General features: G+C 39.5%; 1 protein-coding gene across 1 annotated transcript; it reads left to right on the forward strand.

Moving 5' to 3' along the window:
• Window positions 1–3,057: 3,057 nt before the first annotated feature.
• On the forward strand, window positions 3,058–21,600 carry PPM1F (protein phosphatase, Mg2+/Mn2+ dependent 1F). Its single transcript, XM_026091869.1, has 8 exons — window positions 3,058–3,069; window positions 3,241–3,338; window positions 9,234–9,364; window positions 14,057–14,256; window positions 14,873–15,061; window positions 16,294–16,437; window positions 17,517–17,610; window positions 18,550–21,600. The coding sequence occupies exons 1-8, from the start codon at window positions 3,058–3,060 to the stop codon at window positions 18,936–18,938; spliced, it is 1,257 nt and encodes a 418-aa protein (XP_025947654.1). The 3' UTR covers window positions 18,939–21,600.
• Window positions 21,601–23,162: the final 1,562 nt, after the last annotated feature.

The raw sequence follows: 23,162 nt of genomic DNA on the forward strand, positions 1-23,162 counted from the left end.
AAAAAAGAATTGTTTTGGTGAATGTTCTCCTGAAAATAAGGCTTCTAATAGTGTGCTTCTCTTGCAGGCCTCCTGCCAAAGTCTGTGGCTTTATAGTAATGTTTGTTTGCTCTTAAAAATATTTCTCTCCCACTCTTGGTGCATGCAAGATTAAATTACAATCCTGCAATTAGCATGATAGGATGATTCTCGTGGTAAAGTGCTATTAGTTTGAATTAAAGTCCCTAAGGGCACCTGTGTGTACTTGAAAGATGTGGAGGGAGGRAAGGAGTTACTCTGACATGCAGCCTGCCTTGTAGGGCTGTCAAATGCCAGAACCAAGCCAGCCAGAAGGGTATTTGGCTCCTTTGTCACTCTTCCCACTCCTCTTGAGCTGTCCTTTTGAGTGGGATGTACTTGGATGCGTTTCTCAAGCTGATGTTTCCTCAAAACTTCCAAGAGCATAGTCACAATATTACTGGAAAAGAGAGTGCTTGTTTCAGTAACGTGTCTGTGATCCCTTAATCTCAGGAGAGACAGCTCTTAACCGTCATCCTTAGTTTTAGGCTTCCTCTTTAACACTGCTTTATAATTTAGTAATAACTTGGATGTGACTTGCTTGTTTTGGCAAGTTAGTGCTTCACCAAAAACAAGTGGTCTTGCTGCTGTAACCCCTCGTCTTCTGATGCACTTGGCTCTCTGTGTCTGCTCCCTGATGCCCTTCAGTAGCCAGGCCTGTGTGCTTGAGGCTTTATGAAATTCCAGCTAGTCCACTTCATAGAGGTATTCATTGCTGCGAAAGTTTAGAAAAGGTGTTGTGGATCTTCTAAAAAAATTCTAAATGAACAGCTAACTTTGTGCTGTGTTACTGGGGGTAATCTAGTGAAGACAGGCAGATAAGGAAGACTGGTTTTGTTTAGGTGTGCTGAATACCTGCTTGCTAGAGGAATTTGATGAAGAGATAGAAAACAAGATTTGACTCTCTTGTATCTCTCTCTACAATCTCGTGGGTTTATGAACATTGAGGGTTGGGTTTTTTTTTTTTTTTTTTTGAAAGCATGTAAGTGGGGTTGTTTATTTGTTTTTTTTTAGGTACTTAAATTGCCTAAAAATGTCAAATGACTTCTGTGCTTTATAACTACATAGATATTCCTGGAAATAACACCACTGGGTTAAATGGTGTGTCTAAACCTAAAAATGAGAAATGCACGTAAAAATATTTAGAATTTTAGGTTGCAGTTGAAAGAGACCCAGGTGATCATTGCATTACTTATTTGTGCTCTGTGACTGAATTGCTCTTGAACAAACCATTGCCAATGCATTCCAAATTAGACTGCAAATTCATTGTGTGTACTGAATTTTTAAACTGTTTGGAGTTAGAATGGTTCTGGATGAGTGCTTAGGGAACAAAGTGACACAAGTCTTGAACAAATACTTATCATATGGCAGTCCATCTGCCACGTGGGCCAGGCTACTGTTTTCTAAAATTAGTTTAGAGAGGAAGGTAGGGAGCTCTACAGATACAGGATAGATTCTTCAAGATGTGGTGATTTTTTAAAATAGCATTTCTGAGTTATTTATCTGCTAACATTCTGTTCTCTAGTGGGCATATTAACACGTGAAAGCAGAAAAAGAATGCTGCTTTTGCAATCCTTTTATCTCACCTGTCACTTCAGGTGTTTACACAAAAAGGAGCCTGCCCTGTCAGAAGCTGCATTTTTCACATACCTGCCCTGCAGCCATTTCTGATTAGACAGCCTGCTTTGTGGGGCTGCTTAAGTCCCAAGCTGGCAAAACCTTTTTCTAGTGTCTCAAAACAACCCTGTGGCAAGCTCTGTGCTTGGGCATAGTACAGTGTACCTCAAGTGTCAAATGTAGGAATCCCAACAGACCCACAACTCAGTTTTGGACTCCCATGATGAAGAGAAAGGTCGTTTTGCAATCACAAAAAGGCTGCAATGTCACAACGAGTAGCCTAGGTTCTTGCATGCAGAGGAAAAGACTGGTAGAGCCCAAGGCCAGGAATGGGAAACAAGAATTTTGAAAGTGCAGCCCCTCTTCTCATAATCCACATAATTAAGGACCGAAACTAAACTCTCAGAAGTTTTAAAACTACTGTCAGTACTTTTAAAGGATAAATAAACTTTTCAATTGATCTGAATCCCTCAAATCCTCTACAAAAAATAGATGAGAAAAGGAAAAGAAGGGTTCTGAAGGTTTTAAGAGATAAGTGTTTTCTCTCCCCTCTTTTTTTTAAATAAACTAAGACATGTAAATGTTTGTGTAAAAGTTGTTAAAGAGGCAAAAACAATGCCACTGTGAGAAGCAAGTTCAAGAAAAGTCACTGGAGCTTAGATCCAGTGATCCCCTGTTGTGGGCTACCATGGTGATGTCTAACATACAGATGACAGCTCAGTTGAAAATACACACATTCAAATATAGTGTCAGTATAAGCAGTTCTAACACTATGAAGGTGTTGTTCAATGTACCTTGCTGGCACTTTGCATTGGTACTTGTTCTACATTTCTTAAATTTGAGAATTCTGCAACGCTCAAGCATCACAGTATGCATTTTACATGATGATTAGTAACATTGAAGGGTTTGTCTGTAGATCAAAACGTTATTGGGAATTGAGTTGTGCACACAGATCTGCAGTTCTGCTTACTTCTTAATGGTCAGATATTTCATTCACACCTGCATAGATGCATGGGTCATGCTTTGAGAGGCCCAAGCTAATACCTTGGTTTGGTGAAACAGAGTATGGTGATGTTTAGCTTGTCTTTTCAGTTGCTTGGAGGCATAAACCCTTGYGTCTTTGCAAAGAGAAACATTCCTTCTCCACCACCAGGAGGACCGCTGTTGAGAAGGGAACAGGGAAAGGAATGGGATTTGTTAGGTCCCGTGAAGAGTTTTTGAACACTGTTGCTTCTCAGAGGCAATTGGTTGGTCGCTTACAAGGAGTCAGTTGGATATCTCAAGCTTAAACCCCTTGGTTGTCTCTACTAAGCTAAATCAAATTATTTCTCTGCAGAATTGAGGCAGGCTTAAGTAATCTTGTTTTGCCGAATTTTAATTAACATGCACTTCTGGGTAAGAGCTACGTGCTATGACAATCGGCAGAAATGGATGAATGTTCATGAAGAATCCCTGAGTTACTTCCAAAGCTTTAGAAATTAACCAGAATTTTACTAACTTGTACTGAAACGGAACATGAGATGGAATCGGACTCCCGATACAGAAATTTCTTCTTTCCCTTGATAGGAGCTGAAACTTGTATGTCCATCCTGTGACATAGCGAAAGAACAATGTGAAATTCCAGCAGGCTTCCTGTTTGAAGAGACTTTACTACAAAAACAGTTGTGAGACTCAGGCTTCCTGTTCTGACCCCTCCCAAATGTTTCATCCTTTAGTTGCTTCAGCATCCTGTTTTGTGTCTTTGTCAACCCAAAGTGTTGCCCAGGCACCTTTATTTTCAGCATTTCCCTCCTTTATAGTGGTTGATTCTGCAATCCTGATGTTTTTATGCTTTTATCTGGTGTTAGCATGGAGGGCAAAAAAACAAAATAGTCTTGCCTCTGGTTTACCCAGTCTCTTTTTAAAACTCCCTTTAGTGACTTTCTTTCTGAAAAATACTAATACCTTATCTAGTGTGACTTTTGCTTTCAATAAAACCCCTAAAACTGACCTCCTCACTCCTGATTTGTACCATTAAGCATATCAATGCAATGATAGCACCAGTACTTCTATTTGCTGTGAACAAGTTTACAATATTAATGATCAAGGTAACAAATACTCAGTTTTGAAAAAACAGGCTTAGTTTTTAAGTGAAAAGTGACTTTTGTGGAATTAAGCCTTTCCTGCTGTACCGTGTGTTTTTTCTTTCTGCCAAGAATGAAATGGAAGTAGCAGGTGACTCTATTATACATTTGTTGTAAAACTGTTAGATAACAACTGGAGGGCCTAAACAGATGGTGAGGACTGGATTTTGAAGGTGCTGCTTCTGATAGTTTCAGATCATCTGTAAAAAACACTTCATGTAAAGATGGAAGTTTAGAAAATTGAAATTCTGTATGTGACATTGTTTCTTATATTTGTTAGCTTTTGTTTTAACTCCATCAGTGTTCATCAGCTGAAAGGTCTGATGTTGTTAATTCAAGAAACCACTTTCTATCTGCTCTGGGATTTCAGAGGGTCTCTCCTTGATGAATGTATATTTGTACTTTTCTGAGCGCTATGGAGCTCTGGTCACCATCACCGAGGAAGTTCTGTGTGCTGCTGTAATAAATAATAATGCTTAGAGCCACTTTAGTGGAAACATTCTGTAGTTGATTATAAGAATAAAAAGGGGGGAGGGGAACAAAACTAGGGGATCAGGGAGAAAATACTGAATACAGGCAGCTTTTGTTTACTAGGAAACTTGTGACCTAGTATTATTCCGGCAGCCTGAGTGGATCTTTCACTTATTAGAGAACTGCTAGCATTTGCAGATCTGCATTAAAAACACTTTGCTGATATAGCTACTGTGTGTACTATGAACGCGCACYGAGTCCACAGCGACAGAACTTTGGCGTTACTGGCAAAGCTGCACTGTACGTGCTCATCTGGTATTACAGAGGCTGTGTAGCAAATGAGAGCGAAAATGCATCTTCTCTCCTCTCCTGCTGCAGCTGACTTATGCTAGAAGCTTTTGCTAGCAGATACAGCATCTCTTATACCCTGATGCATTTGTCTTTCCTAAATAATATATATGTTATCCTATATGCTAAACCAAAAGGAAAAAAAGAAAGGCATAGTGGCGCTCTGGCTTGTAATACCATGCTTACTGTTGCTTTGTTGCCATGACTTTGATAATTAATTTGTAGGAAGAACATTATGTAACTTTTTTTTTTTCCTTTGAAAGGTGGCAAGTGATCATCGGACTTAACAGATAATGTTAGCAATCTCTTGTGCTTGTTTTTATACAAACAGAGATTTCCTGACATTACTGTGGAAGATTGCGGGGGGAAATGTGAATTATCTTCCTTCTGGAAAAGTAAATAAAATTCAGAAAGCTTTGTATAAACATTGGATGTTTGGTATGTCCTGGTGAGAATTTGTACCACTCTCTACCAGGTTACACAGAGCTTGCTTCTTTCTCGCTGTTTGCAGTGCTGAAGAGCAGCTGATGGAGTCTGCCATCTGTTGCAGTACTCCGCTTTCTCAAAGCTGCTGTAAGCTGTGGGCATAGAGCACAACAGAAAGCCTGTCGTGTGTTTTCAAACCTTTGAGAAATGCGTAAGTCATAGTTGAGGCAGTGACTGGGTGAGGTGTAATGGCCTGACCTCCAGTGCTCTAGGTGCTTCTCCTCGCCCTTGTAGCTGTGTGCTGGAGGCTCCTGAATATACTCTCTTAAATTGGGGGGCGTCTTCAAACTTGTGTCTTCATTTGCAGTGAGTGTTGCAACAGTGTCTGAGGTTATTTGGTGACCTATAAGACCAAATAAGAAGTGATCTTATTAGGTTTCCTGTTTTCCTGAAGAAACTTAGGTGTATTCTGTGTTTTCTTCTGAATGATATGTAAGGGGTCGGTGACAGTCTTATGATTGATATGATATATATGAATATGCTGTGGATTTGATGGCATGACAGCTGCTCTTTTAAAGTGAAATAAAATAGAGAACTAAATTGTATTGCAGAAGAGAAACAAAGTGAACAAGAAGAGAAATAAGTTCTGTTCTCTAACTCACGGCAAACCTAGACTATGCAAAATATCAGTTGCTTTCTACTTCTGTATGCAACTCTTTTGGCCCACAGGTACACATATCAACAAAAGCTCTGCAAGCCTTCACGTAGTTCCTTTTAACAGTGCCATATGTGTGCAGTGGAATCCTTCAGGGAAGATGGTGTATACATTTAAATGTGTTCTTTATTAACTGAAGTGTTGCTTCACTCTTCAACTTGCCACTCGTATCTGTGCTCAAGATTTTAGAATGAGGCATGTATTTTACCCTGAAGTAGCTGGAGGATATGAACTCCATGCCCCAGCCACTGGTGATCTGATTTTAGCTGGTGGTGGAGCTACAGTGCCTCATCTCCACTGTTATAACATGTTTCCTTATTATTTACTGTGGTCAAAGCACACCCTTTTTGCTAGCAAAGAAATAGCCTGTAGCAAAGAAATTCTGAGCCTGTTTACTACTAGCCTGTGTGGGCTGAGGCTAGGCAATTAGTGATGCATGTGTCATAGAAATGGGGCTGACACATGTTTCTTCCAAGACTCTCTGGAGAGAAGGTAACTTCCTTGCACATAACACACCCCAGCAGCTGCCCCCTTCTTCCCAGCACCCTCATTTTCCCACTTAGAAAACAGCTACAGTGTTTCTTCTGATTCATGAAAATTAAATTATGCTTGCTTCAGGCGGTCAGCAGGGTGTTTAGGGCTTCTTTGTCACTTGTTGTAAAAATCTTTCCTTCATTCTTCTCTGTTTACAGAAAAGGTTTGAAGTCTGTTATGGTAACTGCAGTGGGCTTCTGCTTTTGCACTGGTTGCCATAGGTACTGTGTCTGCTTCCAGATACTCTCTAGCGGAGTGAGACCTCGTAGCTATGTGTAAGAGGTTCTCACTCTTCTGTAGCTATATATTTTGTTAACTTGTAGAGCCTCTGCTTTAGAGGGTGAAATTAGAACCAGTAAACATCTGAACTGAATGGAAGGTGCCATTGTCATGGAGCTCAATTTCCCTGAGCTTGTGTAAAAAGCAGGCTTACCTAGATGGCAGTACCAGCCTGAAGAGCTTATAAAGGAATATGGAAATATGTCCTGCTCGGAACTGAGGTTGAACTAAATGGTTAGGGTTTTATATATATAATATGTATTTTTTTTTTTTTTTTAGGCTTTTATTTTATCTTCTGTCAGCCAGTCAGAAATAACAGCACAATGTTGTTGTTGCTGACTGGGTAACAGAATACAATCCCAATAAGCATCCGTTTTCTTTTAGATTTGCAAAACAGAATGGGGGGGGGCAGGAAGGAAATGCATAGGAAGCAAAGCTGCATGAGGCCTATCAGTACTGAGGAATCTCTGAGTTTCCTTTTTAGGAACTGAGTGGCAACTGGAAAAACATGAAGGATGTGACTTACTAACTCGTAACCCTTTTCCTTGTTACAGGCTTCCTATAATTAGAGGTTTAAAAGGGACTTGTGAATTATGGCATTTTCTTTTTGGCTTTTGTTTAAGGTTCTTTTTAGTGACCCAGTTCAGTGAGTCAGGGTTTTGGAAAGCAGAAGCCTACAAAGTTTAAAACTAAAGCATTGAGCCCTATTCTAATGCTGAGCTGGAAAACCTAGGCTAGATTTCAGAATTTTCTCCAGTGTAGCAAAGAAATTCTGAAGATGTCTGAAGCTGTGGCTCTTACTGTCCATTTAAATCTATAATTATTTCTCTTAGTATATTTGTGTCTGTACTTGGAGCTGAACCATGCTTTAACTAAAGCTTCTAACTTTCAGTGGTATCAGCTACACATCTGACCTTTTTTTGTGTGCCTTTTATTTTCCTGTTCCTTTATTTTCCTCCTATAGAAAGGAAAAAAGGAAGTACAATTTTCTGGCTTACCATATCTGTTTCAGACGTATTGCTTGCTTGGTCTTCCAAGAGGTTGTCTGTTGGTGTCATTGTGATTATGCTGAACCGTTTCTAATACGCGAGCATTGTTACTTTTGACTTGGGTAGGAAAAGCAACAGACTCCTCTGAATGTTAATAGCCCTTTACAAAGTAAAATAAAATCAAGCCAATTTCTGTTTTCCCATGATTTGAAATGACTGCAGTTAGCACTGAAAGGGTTGCAAACACGTTGCTGTGTATTGGAAGTACTGAAATGACTCATTAAATCAGGCCATCACTGCTACAGAATGCATAGCATAAAACAAGCTTCTGTTAGCAGCCTGTGGCTAACACAATGGTTTCTATTTGCTGCCAGAGGAGGTACTCATACATGGCTGTGAAGAGATGACAAGGCCTCCCTTTCAGAAATGCAGTGTTAAAATGCATTTGAGCTATTTGTCACTAGGAGCTGTAAATGTTCTAAAAACCTACAGTCTTCCCTTCCCCACTCCTCCACACACACAAAACCAAGTTATCTCTGTTCAATTCCTTCGCGGACCAGTTGCTTCCACCATTTCTTGTTCTGTAGCCAAACAGTTTTGTGTAGGGCTTCCAAAATATTTCCTGGCAAAATCAGTGCTTGCCCTTGACTTGCTGCGGGTACCTTAATGTTTTGGGKTTTTTTGCTTTGGTTGTATTACTTGATATTTTGTGGATACCAAACACTCTGTGAACAATGGACACAATCCTTTTAATGGATATCCATGCTTATTCTTCATTGTGCTCATAGAAAATGTCTGGCATGTGTGCTATGTACCATAATTGTTAGTGCCTACCATGAGAATATAGTGAATATAAAAGAATTATTTTCTAGTAGCTCCAATTAAAAGTTGCTTATTTGTTTGTAGACTCAAAAGGCTTATTTGTTTGTAGATTCAAAAGCACTGTTGCAAGTGTTTTTCCTATACAGCACACAGCTTGCGTAAGGGTGGGTAGATCATGTAGCATTATTGTTTTCTAGACACTTAAGTTTTAGTTGAATCTCAAGCCTCGGAGTCTTTTCTTAGCTTATTCTCCAGTGGCACCTCTTTGCACCTTCCTCCTAGGTGATTACTTTGGGGAACTTTCAGTCAGGAGAAACTGAATATTAAAGGTTTGTAGGTTAGTACTGAGCATAACTTTTTGGTAGAGGGAAGGGAATTGGAGTCCTCAGTAACTTTTTCTGTGGTTTGCATGTACCACAATGCAGAGATTCTGACACTGTCTATGGTGAGACAATTAACTGCAAGCGAATAGTAGTGTGTAGTGAGTAAAAACAAAATGTTTGCATTCAGATACTTGTTAATTGAAGGTAGCAGTCCCCATCAGAAAGCACAAGAGAATGAGGTACCGTCTGTGACTGAAGTGTGAGGGAATAGTTTGAAAACATGATTCATACACTTCCTCCTCCTCCCATTCTTGAGAAAGCACTTGTCTAACCAAAGATCTTACTAAAGACTTGTATGAATAAATATTGAACATATGGTTTCTTTCACTAGTTTACTAATAAAGTTACAATTACTGATTGTAATGATTTCTAAATCTGAGCTAAAGTCACCAATCATAAACATTGAGGCTGTAGCTCAATTTAAACTAATGCAGTCTATTTTGCTTTCCCTTCCTTTTCTTACCATCAGAGGTGTCTCACCACTTCTTGCAGCATCGTTGATCCATGCTGCAGTTGATGAAGTTCTCCAAACAGACTTTACTGAATTTAAGAAGCAAAGTGGGGAAATGGAGGAAGAAGGAGATGAGGAAAGGTTCACCTGTAAGTATATTTTTTCCTTTTGTGGTTTTCCCAGAGGCTGTCTGTTGGAAGACTTCAGTGTTTTGAAAATTTTCCCAGAATATTTGGTTAGCATGTCTGGCAAGCAATAGTGAACAGAACTTTATTTGCTCCTACTGTGTACCTGTGGGATGAAAGGTAGCTATGCTAGTTTTGTGGGCAAGATGCAAGCATGGTGTCAAGAGCCCTGGACTGATTATGAGTGGGCTTTCTGGAAAGGGAAGAGAGTTTCTTTTCCCAAAAGTGATTAATGACTGAGTATGTCCACTTCTTGAACTGAACTACTTAAGAACTAGTCTTCATTGGAGGAATTCACTTAAGTTGAACTGATTCGGTTCCTATCTTAAGTTGATAACCTCTTCTATTTCTTGAAATGCCTTCTCTTTGGTGGACTGACCTTAGGCAATTACTCCTATACTATAGTGCTGGCTTCACCAGAATGGCTATTGTGCAGCCACATGAAAACCTTAAATTCACCTACATAATTCATCTTGCTTTTGGCTGTTCTTGGGAATCAGATTTTGGGACCTGGGGCCAATCCAGAACTTGAAACTCCAGATCTTTCTTTTGACAAGCTTCTCAACAGCATCTGTCTTTATTGAGTCCTTCCCCCCCGCTCCCTCCAAAAAAGATAGGATGATGACGGGTGAAGAACTTGAAGCATATATTTTCTGCCTGATCTCTGCATTTTTTCCTATCTGCCTGAATCAGGGAGAAAACAGGCCTTAGTGATTGCATACCGGGTTTGAGCTTTGTGTAACAGATGGTCCTATTGCATTTACATGCTAAAGTATTTAACATTAGACTTCACCAAACCTTCACTCCCTATGCCAAGATTTTAAACAGAGCAAGAAGCAGCCAGAATTTGAAGATAAAAATGGAAGAGAGAAATGTCTTAAGCAAACTAGTCTGCCCTTTAAGGGGAAATAGTCACCCTTCCATCCTCCTAGGACGACTTCAAAGGTAGTTCTCCGTGCCTCAGGGGAAAGGCCTGTTCGTCCCCAAGCAGAGCTCTGGTACCGGCCAGGATGCTTCGCTTTCCGGAAGCCTGTTCCAGTATTTACCTACAAGCCTGAAACAGGGCAAGGCGGAACGCACTTAATCAAATCTTGCTGCACCCTGGATATTTACTCTCTTACCTTAATGTTTGTAGTCTTAATATCTTTGGAGAGACTTATCACACTTTGAGCACTTTGTATGGAAAGAGTTGGCTTCATATCAACTTGGCGGGGGTCTAAATAACAAGCACTGGCTTTCCTCCTCCAGAGCATACAAAAAAGATTTTGTGGTAGACTTTGAGAGAACGTGAGAAGCGAAATGCAGGAAATAATAGAAGTATTGCCAACGAGAGAGGGAGCCCTGGGCCGGGGCCGCGGCAGGCTCCGCTCCGTTCGGCGGCGCGGCGCTGCGCTGCGCGGCGCTGCGCGCGGGCCCGCGGGGAGGTGAGGGCCTTGCGCCCTCTGCCGCCGCTCTCGCGGAGCTGCAGCCCTGCCCGGGAGCTCCGCTCAGCAGCTGGGGTCGCCCCTCAAGGGCTGCCAGCAGTTCCTCCTAAAACTAGCTCGCAAGCGTGTTCCACAAGCCTTCAGAGACCCTTGTGGATGGCTTTTCTACTCAGTTTGGTTTTAATCTCCTCAGCCTAGTTTCTGCATTCTGTTGTACACGTTGTTCTGTGAGCAGTCACGCTGACTTCAGTGCAACTAAGCTACCTTGCAGCAATATATACTGCCTGGGATGAGAAGAAGCTGGCAAAAGAGGAGCTTTAGGCTAGATCATTGCTAATGGACAGCAAATAAGAGATACAGGCAGCAGTGCTAGAGCATGGGTTTGCCTGAGGAAACTGAAGGAGATATAGATACTGATCTTCCATAAGTGGAGGCTCTATTTCATGGTTACAGTACTGACCATGAGACACAGTAAGATTTTTCCATTGTCAACAGTGATTTAAAACAGTCTCCCTTACTTTTTCCCCTTGCATTAGAGAGAAAGAACTACATCCTACTGCATTGTGGCTTTGTGCTTCAGTGGTGTATCTTTTTTTGCTGTCACTGAAATTTTAGGAAAATAAGGAAGAGCATATTGTAAGCTACATATGATAATTGCCTAGGTTCTTAGTGCAAATATTTCAGAGTAGTTGGAAACGTGATCATCAAGGCATCTGTCAATCGCTCCTCTGGGTCTCTTCAATGACTCCCATATAATCATCTTTGAGATGAAGTGCAGCAGTACTGCAAATATATAGCAGTTCACACCTTGTGAGCCTAGGATTATCATTTCTGTTTCTAGGTCTTATGAAAGTCTTAGGCAGGTAGACCCTCAGTTAGCAAATGTCTGAAAGACTGAGAAATCTTAATGTTTAGAAGCAGTAAGTAATGAAGAACTTCATAGGACAGAGACTGTGGGTTTTTTGTTGTTGTTTTGGTTTGGGTTTTTTTGTCACAAGCCTCTAATGTCTTCTGGAGCCCTGTATGGTGAAACTTGCACAATAATTTGTGCTGCTGTTTTAGTGTAAAGGGATTGGAAGGGACCTAGAGACTGATGCAGTCTACTTTTAATATACTGTAGGCAAAGTTGCAAAATCTTTACTGAGTTTCCTCTTGAACTAGTTCAGGTTCCCTTCTCTCTCACTACTCCTTGTTGACGATTGTTCCAGAACCTTTCCTGTTTTGATAATTGAAACTTTCTTTAATTTCCATCTTACATATTCCTTCCATTTTATATACATTTGTTCTTGTGTGACCATCGTCCTTTATATCAAATAGCTATTTACCCTCCCCATATTGAACACTATAAAAAACTGCTTACTTCAGTTAAAAAAAAAAACCAACAAAAAACTGCTTCAGATGCTTGCATTGCCTAGTCTCAGCAAAGAATATCTACTTTAARTACATTCATTTCTCTGCACATTTGGACTGTGTTCATACACCTATTATACTTGTTTTCCCTGTCTTATAATTGCTTATTACATTGCTTTAACTGTACAAATAGAAAGAATGATGTTCCTTGTGCAACAGCACAGTATGGACTCTCTCTTCCTGCATTGTTATAATAACTCTCTGGAGAAAAGCATTCTTGGAATGGAAGAGAAGTGATTATACGAGCGAGGTAGGTATGTGTGCCTATATGAATACCACTGTTTGATATAGTGTACTGCAGAAGAATTTCTGGTATGAAGGCACTAAACTCCATGTCAAATTTCACCAGCTTAGTGATTAAACAGTGATGTGTGTCTGAGTCTTCCTGGTCAGCATTAGTTTACAAATTCATAACTGTCTTGACCAATGGATGTAGACAAGGCTGTCTAAGATCCTGTCCTATTTAATAATATTTGCATATCTGATGTCTTAATTTTTTGAAGTTATATCTCGCCTATTCACATCTGTAATATTAAGCAAGCCAAAAAGTGATTTTGGATAGTAAATAGTGACTGCTTATCAACGCTTTGTGTTTAAATTTAAGCTTTCTTCATTCTCCAGGCCCAAAGATGTATTTGAAGCTGGCCATCAAGTGTTGTTGAGACAGAGAAATGCTTGAGAACCTGGAGTTATAAAGGGAATTCTGAAAAAAACAATGCTAGCAGTGTTAGCAGGAGTCAGGATAAAATAAAGGTAGTATAGAGAATAGAGTTAGTTCACAGAGAGACAGAACAGAAAATAGTTCATGCCACTGCAGTTTTTTAGGAAATGCTTTAGTGGCTAGCAAATCTTTTTTGCTGTATAGATGATCTTTTCAATGCTTTCTGAAGTTAGTTGATTTAGCTTTGGGGCACAGTTCTTACTCAAATAACAAAATTTTAAATTATCACCTATTCTGAGAGACACTGCATTGCAAAGCTAGACACAATCCCAAACACCACCACATTCAGTCTGATGAACAATAAGTTTGGATTAATTGATCTTTGGAAGCTATCCAGAAAAGGATTTGAGTGTCTGGCTGGAGCTTTTCACGCCATACTCAATGGGTGTTTACAGTTCTGCTCTGTAATGACGAAGCAGGAAAGTGGSAGAGATGTTCTTCTGTCCATCTAGCTTTTACAATCCTGTGTGTTTAAAAAGATAAAGACAACAGCTTAAAATACTAATCTTCAGTTCAGCTCAACTATGAGTTGAGCTGTCAACCTCAATAAAACATATTCTCATACTTCCTTGTTGCTTCAGTGGAAGTGGTTCAGTAAGACATAACCTAACCCTAAGCCAGGCTAATACTTTTTAACCCTTCTGTCCAAGACAACAGCAACTCTTAGCCAGTGTGAAGGTATTTCTACCTATACTTGATTATTTCTGTATTTTTGGGGTGCACTCCCCCCACTATATCTTGTGCATTTTACTTGTATAATAATAAATTTTGCATTAAATTTGCCAGACTGATTTTTGGACCTTGATGTGATTGTATGTAATCTATTGGCATAAAAATATCAGCCATTTGATACGCCTCTATTTTGAAAGAGAACTGGTAACAAGAAGCTCTTCTTATCCTTAATATTATACTGTTGTGCATTAATGCCACTTCTTCTCTGCATTATTCTCAACCGACTGTAATTCTTGCTGGGCCTGTAGAGGCAGAACGCTGAGTGTGTGTGCGTAGCTTTAAGGAAAGAAACTTGAAGAAAGGACAAATTATGGTGTAAGGGAGAAAAACTTGGTGCACACAAGTTATTGTTTGTCTTTGTGCTGTCAGTGCTGGATGGAGACTCTTTGCAGCGCTGCTTCTTTAACAAGCTTTGGGATGTCTGCTTTGAATGGAAGAAGCAGTTGCCACCACTGAGACCACTGAAACGTTTCCTGCTTGTTTCCATCCATGCCATCCGTAACACTCGACGGAAAATGGAGGACCGCCATGTTTTGCTCCCAGAGTTCAATCAGCTGTTTGGTTTATCAGTAAGTCTGGACAAAACTGGGGAGGTCAGTTTGTTAGCTTTTCAACGTTCATATGAACACAGCGATTTGGTGATGGAGGAACTGTGAAATGCTAGGAATTTGTTGCCAGAAGTGTTTATCGCGTCTCTGCTGGAGCAAGGACTTAGCTCCTAGCAAACTGACTCAGTAACTACTGCCCTGATAAAGAGGAATCTTGGGACATTGGTCTTCATGTCAGAAGTGATGTAGGGAGACAGGAAGTTCACCTAATGCTATGCTGTTGTAGTTTTGATGTTCTTGTGACTGAAGTAATGGATGAAAAAAGCGGAAAACAGCAGTTAAACAAGGACAAGTACCAATTAATGAAGATACTAGATAATGAGTTATCTGCCACTTCAATTTCAGTTTACTTTCAAAGATATTAAATGGCCAATAGCAAACAACAAAGACAAGTAATTCCCCTGCAAATTACCCATTCTATTCCTTTTGCACATGAGTAAACTGATTTTAATTGCCCTAACCTATGCAATGTCTTAGGGGAAAAAACACCAGAACAGAGAAATCTTTGCTACCAGTCTAGGAACTACTTTATTTTTGAATGCTTGCGTGTCTTCCTCTCTCTCCCTCCCTACAAAAGGATGACATTGATAGAGCTTACTTTGCTGTATTTGATGGCCATGGTGGAGTGGATGCTGCCAATTATTCAGCAACCCATTTACATGTAAATGTTGGGCTCCACGAAGAGGTTGTTAAGAATCCAGCTGAGGCCTTGAAATGCTCTTTTCAGAAGACAGATGAAATGTTTCTTTTCAAAGCCAAAAGAGAGGTGAGTGGGTAGAGATGAATTCCATTATATTTGAAGAAGTAGTGAGAACTGTTGGGCAAAATGGTATTATCTAGAAAATTTTGGCAGTAAGGTTCCTTTGAATCTCTGATTTCTTTATGAAATTATCTTGCATGAAAAAGCTTTCATTGATTAAATTATTTCTTTTTTTGAGGGGAAGGAAAAACAAAATGCTTGCAAGTGCATGAGATGAATGTTTGAAATGAAGAGTGAAGTGGTTTAAATGATCCTGACAATTCAGTTGTTTGAGAGAACACTCTGGTGCCTCTTTGCCTAAATTAGGCCTTACCTAGATGTTCTCTTGTCCTGTCTCTTACCTGGAAAAGAGATTTTCCTTTTTGGAGTAATGTGGTCACTATCTTCCTTTTTCTTGTCCCACTGTTACTGTCAGGAGTGGGATGAAGTTTAAAAAATATATTCATAATCATGTCATAATTTAAATTGTAAAAATAATTTAAATCTAATCATAAAATGATTTAAATTGGACTCTTCAGTTCATCAGGCTTATTGATCTGCTTTGACTCAAGTTGGTAAAATTCAAATGAACATTCTTTCTTCAGATCTTGGCAGTGGAAGGATGATTTATTATACTACAGTGTTTGTATAAAAGAGCTCTTGTTATAGCAGTAACTGAATACAGATGTATTCACTGGTAATATCTTTGTTTCTGTCAGTGAGGCAGAAAAGAGGGGTCAGCGTCTTCATTAGGTCTGACTCTTCCTAATCTTTATGGCGAATCGAGGACAATTAAATTCCTTCCTTTGCACTCATCTTCATTTAAATGCCCAAAGATAAGGGGATGAACGTGGAGCAAGATGATTGTATTTACTAATGGCAGAGGTGAGAATGCGAAAGGGATTGAGGAGACCTATGTTCATGTTCATACTGCTGAAATTCAGACCCTCTTCCCTTTCTGTTTGTCTCTTTGTATTTTCAGCAGTAAAGGTCTTAGTCTCCTTAGATCAGTTTTGGAATTAATAGCAGAGAAGGAAGAACATAACTGAGGCAATATCACCTACCTAGATGCTGGAATATGTAAACAGTTTATTTTAAATCTGTCTAATCACCTGTACATTTTTCTCAGGTACCTGAATTATGATTTGCAGGTCTACTGTACTGCATTTAGGTTTGATTAAACCTAAATTTATAATATTGCCGTGTCACCTATAAGGGCTTGTTGAATATTCACCTAACGTACCTGTTTTCTTCCGCAGAGGCTGCGGAGCGGTACCACAGGTGTATCTGCCTTGATTGTAGGGAACAAGTTACATATAGCCTGGCTTGGGGACTCGCAGGTAATGCTGGTGCGGCAGGGAAAAGCTGTGACCTTAATGGAACCTCACAAACCAGAAAGAGAAGTAAGCCTGACTTTTCTGGGGGGGGAGGGATAGAGGGTTGGTTTGTTAAAGTCTATCTGTAAATTAAGGCCTGGGAAACCATTAGCAGTCTTGCACTCCTCAACTGTTACACTACAGAGAGGTGAGAGTAAAAGTTCTGTCAGAATATCTCTTGAAAGTCTTTGGAATCAAGGTTTCATAAGTGTTTTGCACCTTACATAATTTTGTCTAGTTTATATTCAGAGAATGGCAACCTCTTTTTCCATCCACTCCTATGTTTTGAAAAGGTGGTTCCCATCTCATGCCCCCCTGAAAATACTGATAGTACTGGTAGGCCTGACTTCAGTTCCTGCTTGGACTGTCTTTTCAAAACAAGTAGTAGTTTGCAGACTTTTATGGGATTTTATTTGTGAATTTTTAAGTGCCATTGTTATAAATGGGCTTCCTAATTTATGAGATTAGTATCTATTTAAAATGTTAGTGTAACTCAGGTCTTTCACATTGTGCTATAATGTCATCTAAAAGCTAATTTTAATCTATTAGCATAACTAGCTTAAAGCATCTTGCATTTCTTACATATTTTAAAAAGCTAGGTATTTTATTACATGGAACGTGGTAGGGATCCAGCAATTTTAGATAGCTTCCCTTTGTCCCAACAGCATGAATAACTAAAGTAGTTAAAAGAGTATCATTGCAAATACCACATTTCAGTGTTATGTAGTTTAGCTATCCTGTCTCTTATTCCAAATATATAAATATTTACCCAATTGCTATATGGGATGGGAAGAAGTGGGAGGAGAGGCGCTCATGTGTACAGAAATGGACATGGTGATACAGGGAGTTAAGAATTCTGCTTTCTTTGTGGACAAGCTGTGATACAGTTGCGAAGCAGGTGAGTTGCTCCCAGTAGTCTTAGTAAGTGCCCGTTTCTGAACTGGATTCTGATATGCTTTTGTGGTTGTGGTATTTGTTCTATACATACAGGAGTGAAAGTTGCACATGGTTTGGGGGTTTGTCTTTTTTCCTCTTCAACTGGGTAACAAGGTCAGTAAGTCATGAGTAGGCTTTTGACATAAAAACTGTATTCTGCTGTATTTTAGGATGAGAAAGCCCGTATTGAGGCTCTGGGTGGCTGTGTAACCTACATGGACTGTTGGAGGGTTAATGGTACCTTGGCTGTTTCCAGAGCAATTGGTAAGTTAAACCATCAGAAATAGTACAGTTCAGATTTAATTTGATTAAAACACACAACCTGAAATTGTATATTTACTGTAAATGACATTTTGCTCAGCATGGACCAAGTAGCAAGCCACTCTTACTGTCTTTGCCATAAGGCTAGCTGACAGCTGTATTATTTTTACATAGCTTACATAATCTTACTGCCTTTGCTATAAGTATAGAATATTGTTTTATTTTTACATTCTAGCCGTGACAGTCCTAATTGTTTTATTCTTCTAAGTCCATTGCTTCTCATAAATGAGAAATCAGATTGTAGCATCCTCCTTCAAATTACACATATCCAGCRAAGTACGACATGTTAGTTGTAGTATTTCTCTTATGGAAAGAGCTTTCTTTGCTACTCACCAATTGGGGCAAAAGGAGAAAAAACCCTGTGCAAGAACTGTAATGTGTGAACAGAAATAAGTTTGTATAAATCCATATAATACTACTTTGGATCAATAGTAACCTGTGTTTGAGGAGTCCTTATGAAACCGAACTAAGCATGTGAGCAGATTCTTACAGCATTATGCTGTATATTGCGATAGCTAAGAAAAATCTTTTCATAGCATTTTGAAGGCTGTATAAGAGGCACACTTGCAAATGAAGGCCTGAATATCTCCTTCACAGATATATTTCAGGGAGAAGAAACTTGGAAAGAATTTTATTAGTTTCCCTGCAAAGCTAGGAAAGCATGAGCTCCTTACAAACCCACTGGATTTTGGTAGCTCCCAAGAGCTCTCAAAGAAACAAAGACTTTCCAAGCTTATCCTGTAGCTTTTAACTGCTTTTGTCCTGCATCAGGTATCTCTGGAATATGATCTGGTTGTTCTGGAGGGCAGTAAAAGCAATTGGTTGTTAAGGAAGTAACTGCCTACATTTGAAGTAATAAAGCCTTTCTGATTTCTGTTTCAGGTGACCTGTATCAGAAACCCTACATCTCTGGTGATGCAGATGGAGATTCATTTGAGCTGACTGGTTCTGAAGATTACTTGCTCCTAGCCTGCGATGGATTCTTTGATGCTATCAAACCATATGAGGTTGTAGACTTGGTCCTAGATCATTTAATGCAAACCAAAGGAGTGGGTCTCAAGGCAGCGGAAAGACTAGTGGCTGCTGCAAAGGAAAATGGATCCAGTGATAACATCACTGTTTTAGTGGTCTTCTTGAGAGACCCTCAGGACATCTTGGCAGACTGTCTCAGAGACCCTAAGAGCCTTGGGGCTGGTGAGGATGCTCAGAGCTCAGCCTTTAACTTCCTCAGCYGTGAGGCAGCAGCCACACCAGTGACAGAATCTGTTTAATCCAGAACATTGAAATAAGTTAACTTAAGGAATTGCTTTCCACTGAAGAAGCCTCTAATATAATAGGCAAAACATAAAATGACAAATGGACAAACATTTAGCAAAAAAACAAGCCTCCTTTTACTGAGTTCCCACTTGTCTTTTCTTCTCCTCCCTTCAAAAACTGCTGAGTGGGCTTGCAGACTTGTGCAGCTATTTCTTCTCTGGGAACCGATTCTAAAGTGTGTCCAGGGCTGCTGGTCATATCCATCTGCCCTGGAAGTGGTAAGAAACCATAATATATATAAGCTAATGGGTGAGAATGCTTGTTTGTGAATTCTGAGTGAAACTTTAAATTAGCGCTTAAAAAGAATGCTGTATGTTATATTTAATTTTGATGTTACTTTGGGGATTGGGAGGAGAGAAGCTGTACCATCAAAGAGAAGCTTGTTGCTGTGTGTGGCCTGTAGGAACAGGCTTGGTGTGCCAGAGAACTGGGTGACCAGAAGTAGCAGCCCATGCGTTGTGTTAGTTACTTTTGTTTTGTACCAAAGATGATATTAAGAGAATGCTGTGACCTCTTTCTTCAAACAAAGAGGTTAAATTCTGTGTGTATGAGGAGGGGAAGATGAAGCTGAATGCTCCAGAGAAAGAGCAAGAAAGCTATCCAGAAATGTCCCCAGCAAAAATAATACAAAATCAGCTGCTCTCTGGGATGCTCTAGTTTATAAACTGGAATCCAATATTTAACTGCACTGGATTATTTTTCCCTAGCAAACATGCTTTTTTGGCTATCTGGCAACCTGGAAAGAAAGGACACTTATTGATATGTTTGAAAGAGGTCCGTTACAAGTTGTGTATGCTCTACCAGTAACATGTTCTATTTCTGCCATATTTTTATGTGTACTATAACAAGTGAATATTTTATTTTTATTTTAAGGGTTTATTTGTTTATTTACTGAACTTTACAGTCGGAGGATTTTTTGCAGTGTTATTTTATTTTGTTGTGTTTTTTATTTAAATTAGAATTTTAAAGTGGCTATGTCTTTATTATCTGTTTTTAAAAACTGACTACCCTCAAGTGCCTTAAATATTTCACCCAAGGATAGAGATTGCTGGCTTCCTATCGTATTCTGGTGAGCCACTTTATAATGTGATTTTTTTTTTTTTTAATTTCATTAATATTAATGTCTAATGCACTTAACTGTTTCGTTTTTGTGAATGATTTAGTGGGAGCTGGGTTTCAGGAAAACATCTCATTCAGTGTTGCCAAATCTTGTGGCTTGTAGTAAAAGCTTCACAATACTTACTGTGATTTTCCCCCCCCCCATGCAAAAATCTCTAGTTAGTTAATCATAAAGCAACTAGCTGCTTCATCGTGACTTTCATTTAAAAGCAAATAGTCTTCTGACCTTCACAAGAAAATTTAATAACACAAACTTAAAACTGTCTAGTAACAGAATTTTGATCTTAATAGATTAAACATCTATTAAAATTTGAAATTTTAATAGATGCTTAATGTTGGCCATACGTCATCAACTTTTGGGGTTCAAATAACTTTTTAAGGAGATGTGAAGCTAAGGAAAGGATGAAAGAATTTTAATGAACATGTATGTTGTTGTGCAAGTGTTACGTCCATTACGTGTTAGAGCCACTGGTTGTGTTTTATCCTGCCTTGCTGCCTGTCTAGCAGGAATCTCAACAAGATCTGAATGCTCAGTGGCAAATGTATTAGTAATTTCTGTACCTAAACAAGAAGTGCTTTACATCTGGTGGTAAGACTGTACGCCTTCTGGAGAAGCACGACATTGCAATACGTCAGTCCTGTTTCAAACATGTTGAAAATTCGTGTTGTTTAGGAGGAAGCTTAGGTAGAAGAGTTGAGACGACTAAGCAAAGGCGGAGCAGAGCAGTGCTGTTCGTGTCCCTGCTGTCTCTGAAGCGTCAGCTAGTGTAGGAGAGTGAAGTCACCTGGGCGACTCGAGCCTTTTGCCCAATTACTATGGACAATTGTGCAGTTTAACATAGTAACTCTGCAGTGAGCTGCCCTCTCATTATGTAGCACCTGGGACAGACTTTGTTTTGCTGCGGAAATACAGTAGCTTTTCCATTGCAAATGTTGTAACCACTTTCCCACTGTATCTTTTGCTGCCCTAAAATATGTGGGGAAAGCTTGCTGTGACAGCAACCTGATAGCGTGGGTGTTAATTTTTGTACTGAACCTCCTTCAGCTAAGGAAGCCTTCAGACTGGCGTAGCAATCCCTTTGGGCCTCCTGCCTCGCGTCTCTGCGGTTTCTAACTGAGATACTCGGTGCCATGCTGAATTCTGATGGCCGCTAGTGCCTCTTGGCCTCTTGGAAATAGAGGTCTCAATATTAATAATATAGTAAGAGTCACACAGAATTGTCTGACTTCACGGCTCTCTGAAGTTTATTGTTATCAGGGGTGAGGGAGAAGCTACTGTATTCCTGAGGGGAGCTGTGAAATGTTGGTAAGCTCGGAGTATGGTTTCATTTCTGAAACTTTGCCAATTTTCTGAAACATGGATGGAACTGAACAGGCCAAGCTCTCTGTAATGATCCTTCTATTCCAACCTTTTGGGGCAGATGGAGAAAATCCAAGCCTTACAATGTGCGCTTACAGCCATGTGAGAATATCCCATCACGTTTGAAATGAATAAGATTTGGGGGGGCGGGAGGGAGTTATGTGTGAAATGCACATTTAGAGAGCTGTCTGTGGTAATCAAAAACTTAAATAATTCTTGAACTACGCTTTAGAGAAGAAATTCTGCATTCTGAGAAGCTGTTCCTTTATATGGATGTTTTCCCTGAGATCTAAAGGGATAGAAATAGTCCTTGGGAACGAATAGAGATTTTGGGGGGAGGAGGGGAGGAGAGAAAGTGTTTCTCTAATTTTCAGAGGCTTCTTACTAGCTTTAGAAATTCCAGTCAGGTCTGTAGGAGGTTTAATGTGGTCAAGAAATGGCAGTTTGTATCCTGTCTGGACTAAATAAGTCATAATGTATCATTTAGAGTACAACTTGATTTCACATACTATTTGGGGAGAAAAATTGGTTTGGGACACATCTGACCTATTCTGGACAGTCTGATGAAAAACTATGGACTTTTTTTAATGAAAAAAATTTCAACTTGACGTAAATCGGTAATGTGAGTATAACAAAGTGCAACTATGGATTTTTGGAAGAATGTTTTTAAAATTCTATTGAAAACGGTCATAAAAGTGGTCTTATCCTTGGGATGGCATAACGACCTTCAACTTTTGTTTCACTTGTGACTTTGATACCACTTTTAGAAGTCAGCAGCTATAATGCATAATGCTGTTACAACAGTTGTCACCAGTATAGGTGGTGGGGGGAGAGAGGTAGGAGCTCTAGCAGAAGATTATGAAGTTGAACTAAATAGTCCAAAAGCTGGAATGGTGCTATGTTTTGGATTTAAAGTACTAATCTGCTGCATTAGTTTTCCCCGTCTTTCCTCTTCAAACTCCTTGGGTTTCAAGTGTGGTGTTTTCTRTTTTGGGGGGTTTTGTTTGTTTTCCTTTCCCTTGGTTTCAGCACTCTACAACTAGTATGTAATTTTGGTGAGAGAATGACCCCACATCTCTGGACCTTCCTGGTGTCATCTAAAACATTAATGCTTTTCAGTCAATGTAAGGTATTGACTAATTTGTCTGTCTCCTCATTTTCTTTCTGATGGATATGTTACTTTGAGCTTGCAACAAAAACAATTCTTGTGTCTAGCCAAAATCTTTGAAACCATAAAAGCTATCTGACAAATGTTCAATGAAAAATTAAAGTAATTTCAGATTTTTCCTAGACCTCAAATGGATGCCCTTGCCTGCATTTTGGCATCCAGCTTCAGAAAAATTGCTCCTTAAAGGAGCCTGCATCTGAAACACCACATTGAAATTCTTACCTTGTGCTTGATTGAAAACTTTTTTTTTTTTTTTTTGATAACACTTTACAGAGGATAGAAAGGCAGGAAATTTTTTAGAAAGAGGAAAATTAAGTAAAATCCACCCTCTAAGTGATGGAGGAGTGAAAGAGAGAGACAGGAATGCATTTAAGTATTATTAATGCCTATTTTAAAAAGGAAGTGGGCTGGAAAATAGAGCTACAAATGTCAGTTCCATAGAGTGAAATACCAATGCTTGAAAGGATTAGAAACACACCTGTTAAAAGCAAAACTCAGATGTGGTAACTCTGTCTTCAAGCAACTAGGGAT

The sequence above is a fragment of the Apteryx rowi genome, unplaced genomic scaffold (genome assembly GCF_003343035.1).
Source record: "Apteryx rowi isolate R43461 unplaced genomic scaffold, aptRow1 scaffold_93, whole genome shotgun sequence".
In the NCBI taxonomy this organism is placed as follows: domain Eukaryota; kingdom Metazoa; phylum Chordata; class Aves; order Apterygiformes; family Apterygidae; genus Apteryx; species Apteryx rowi.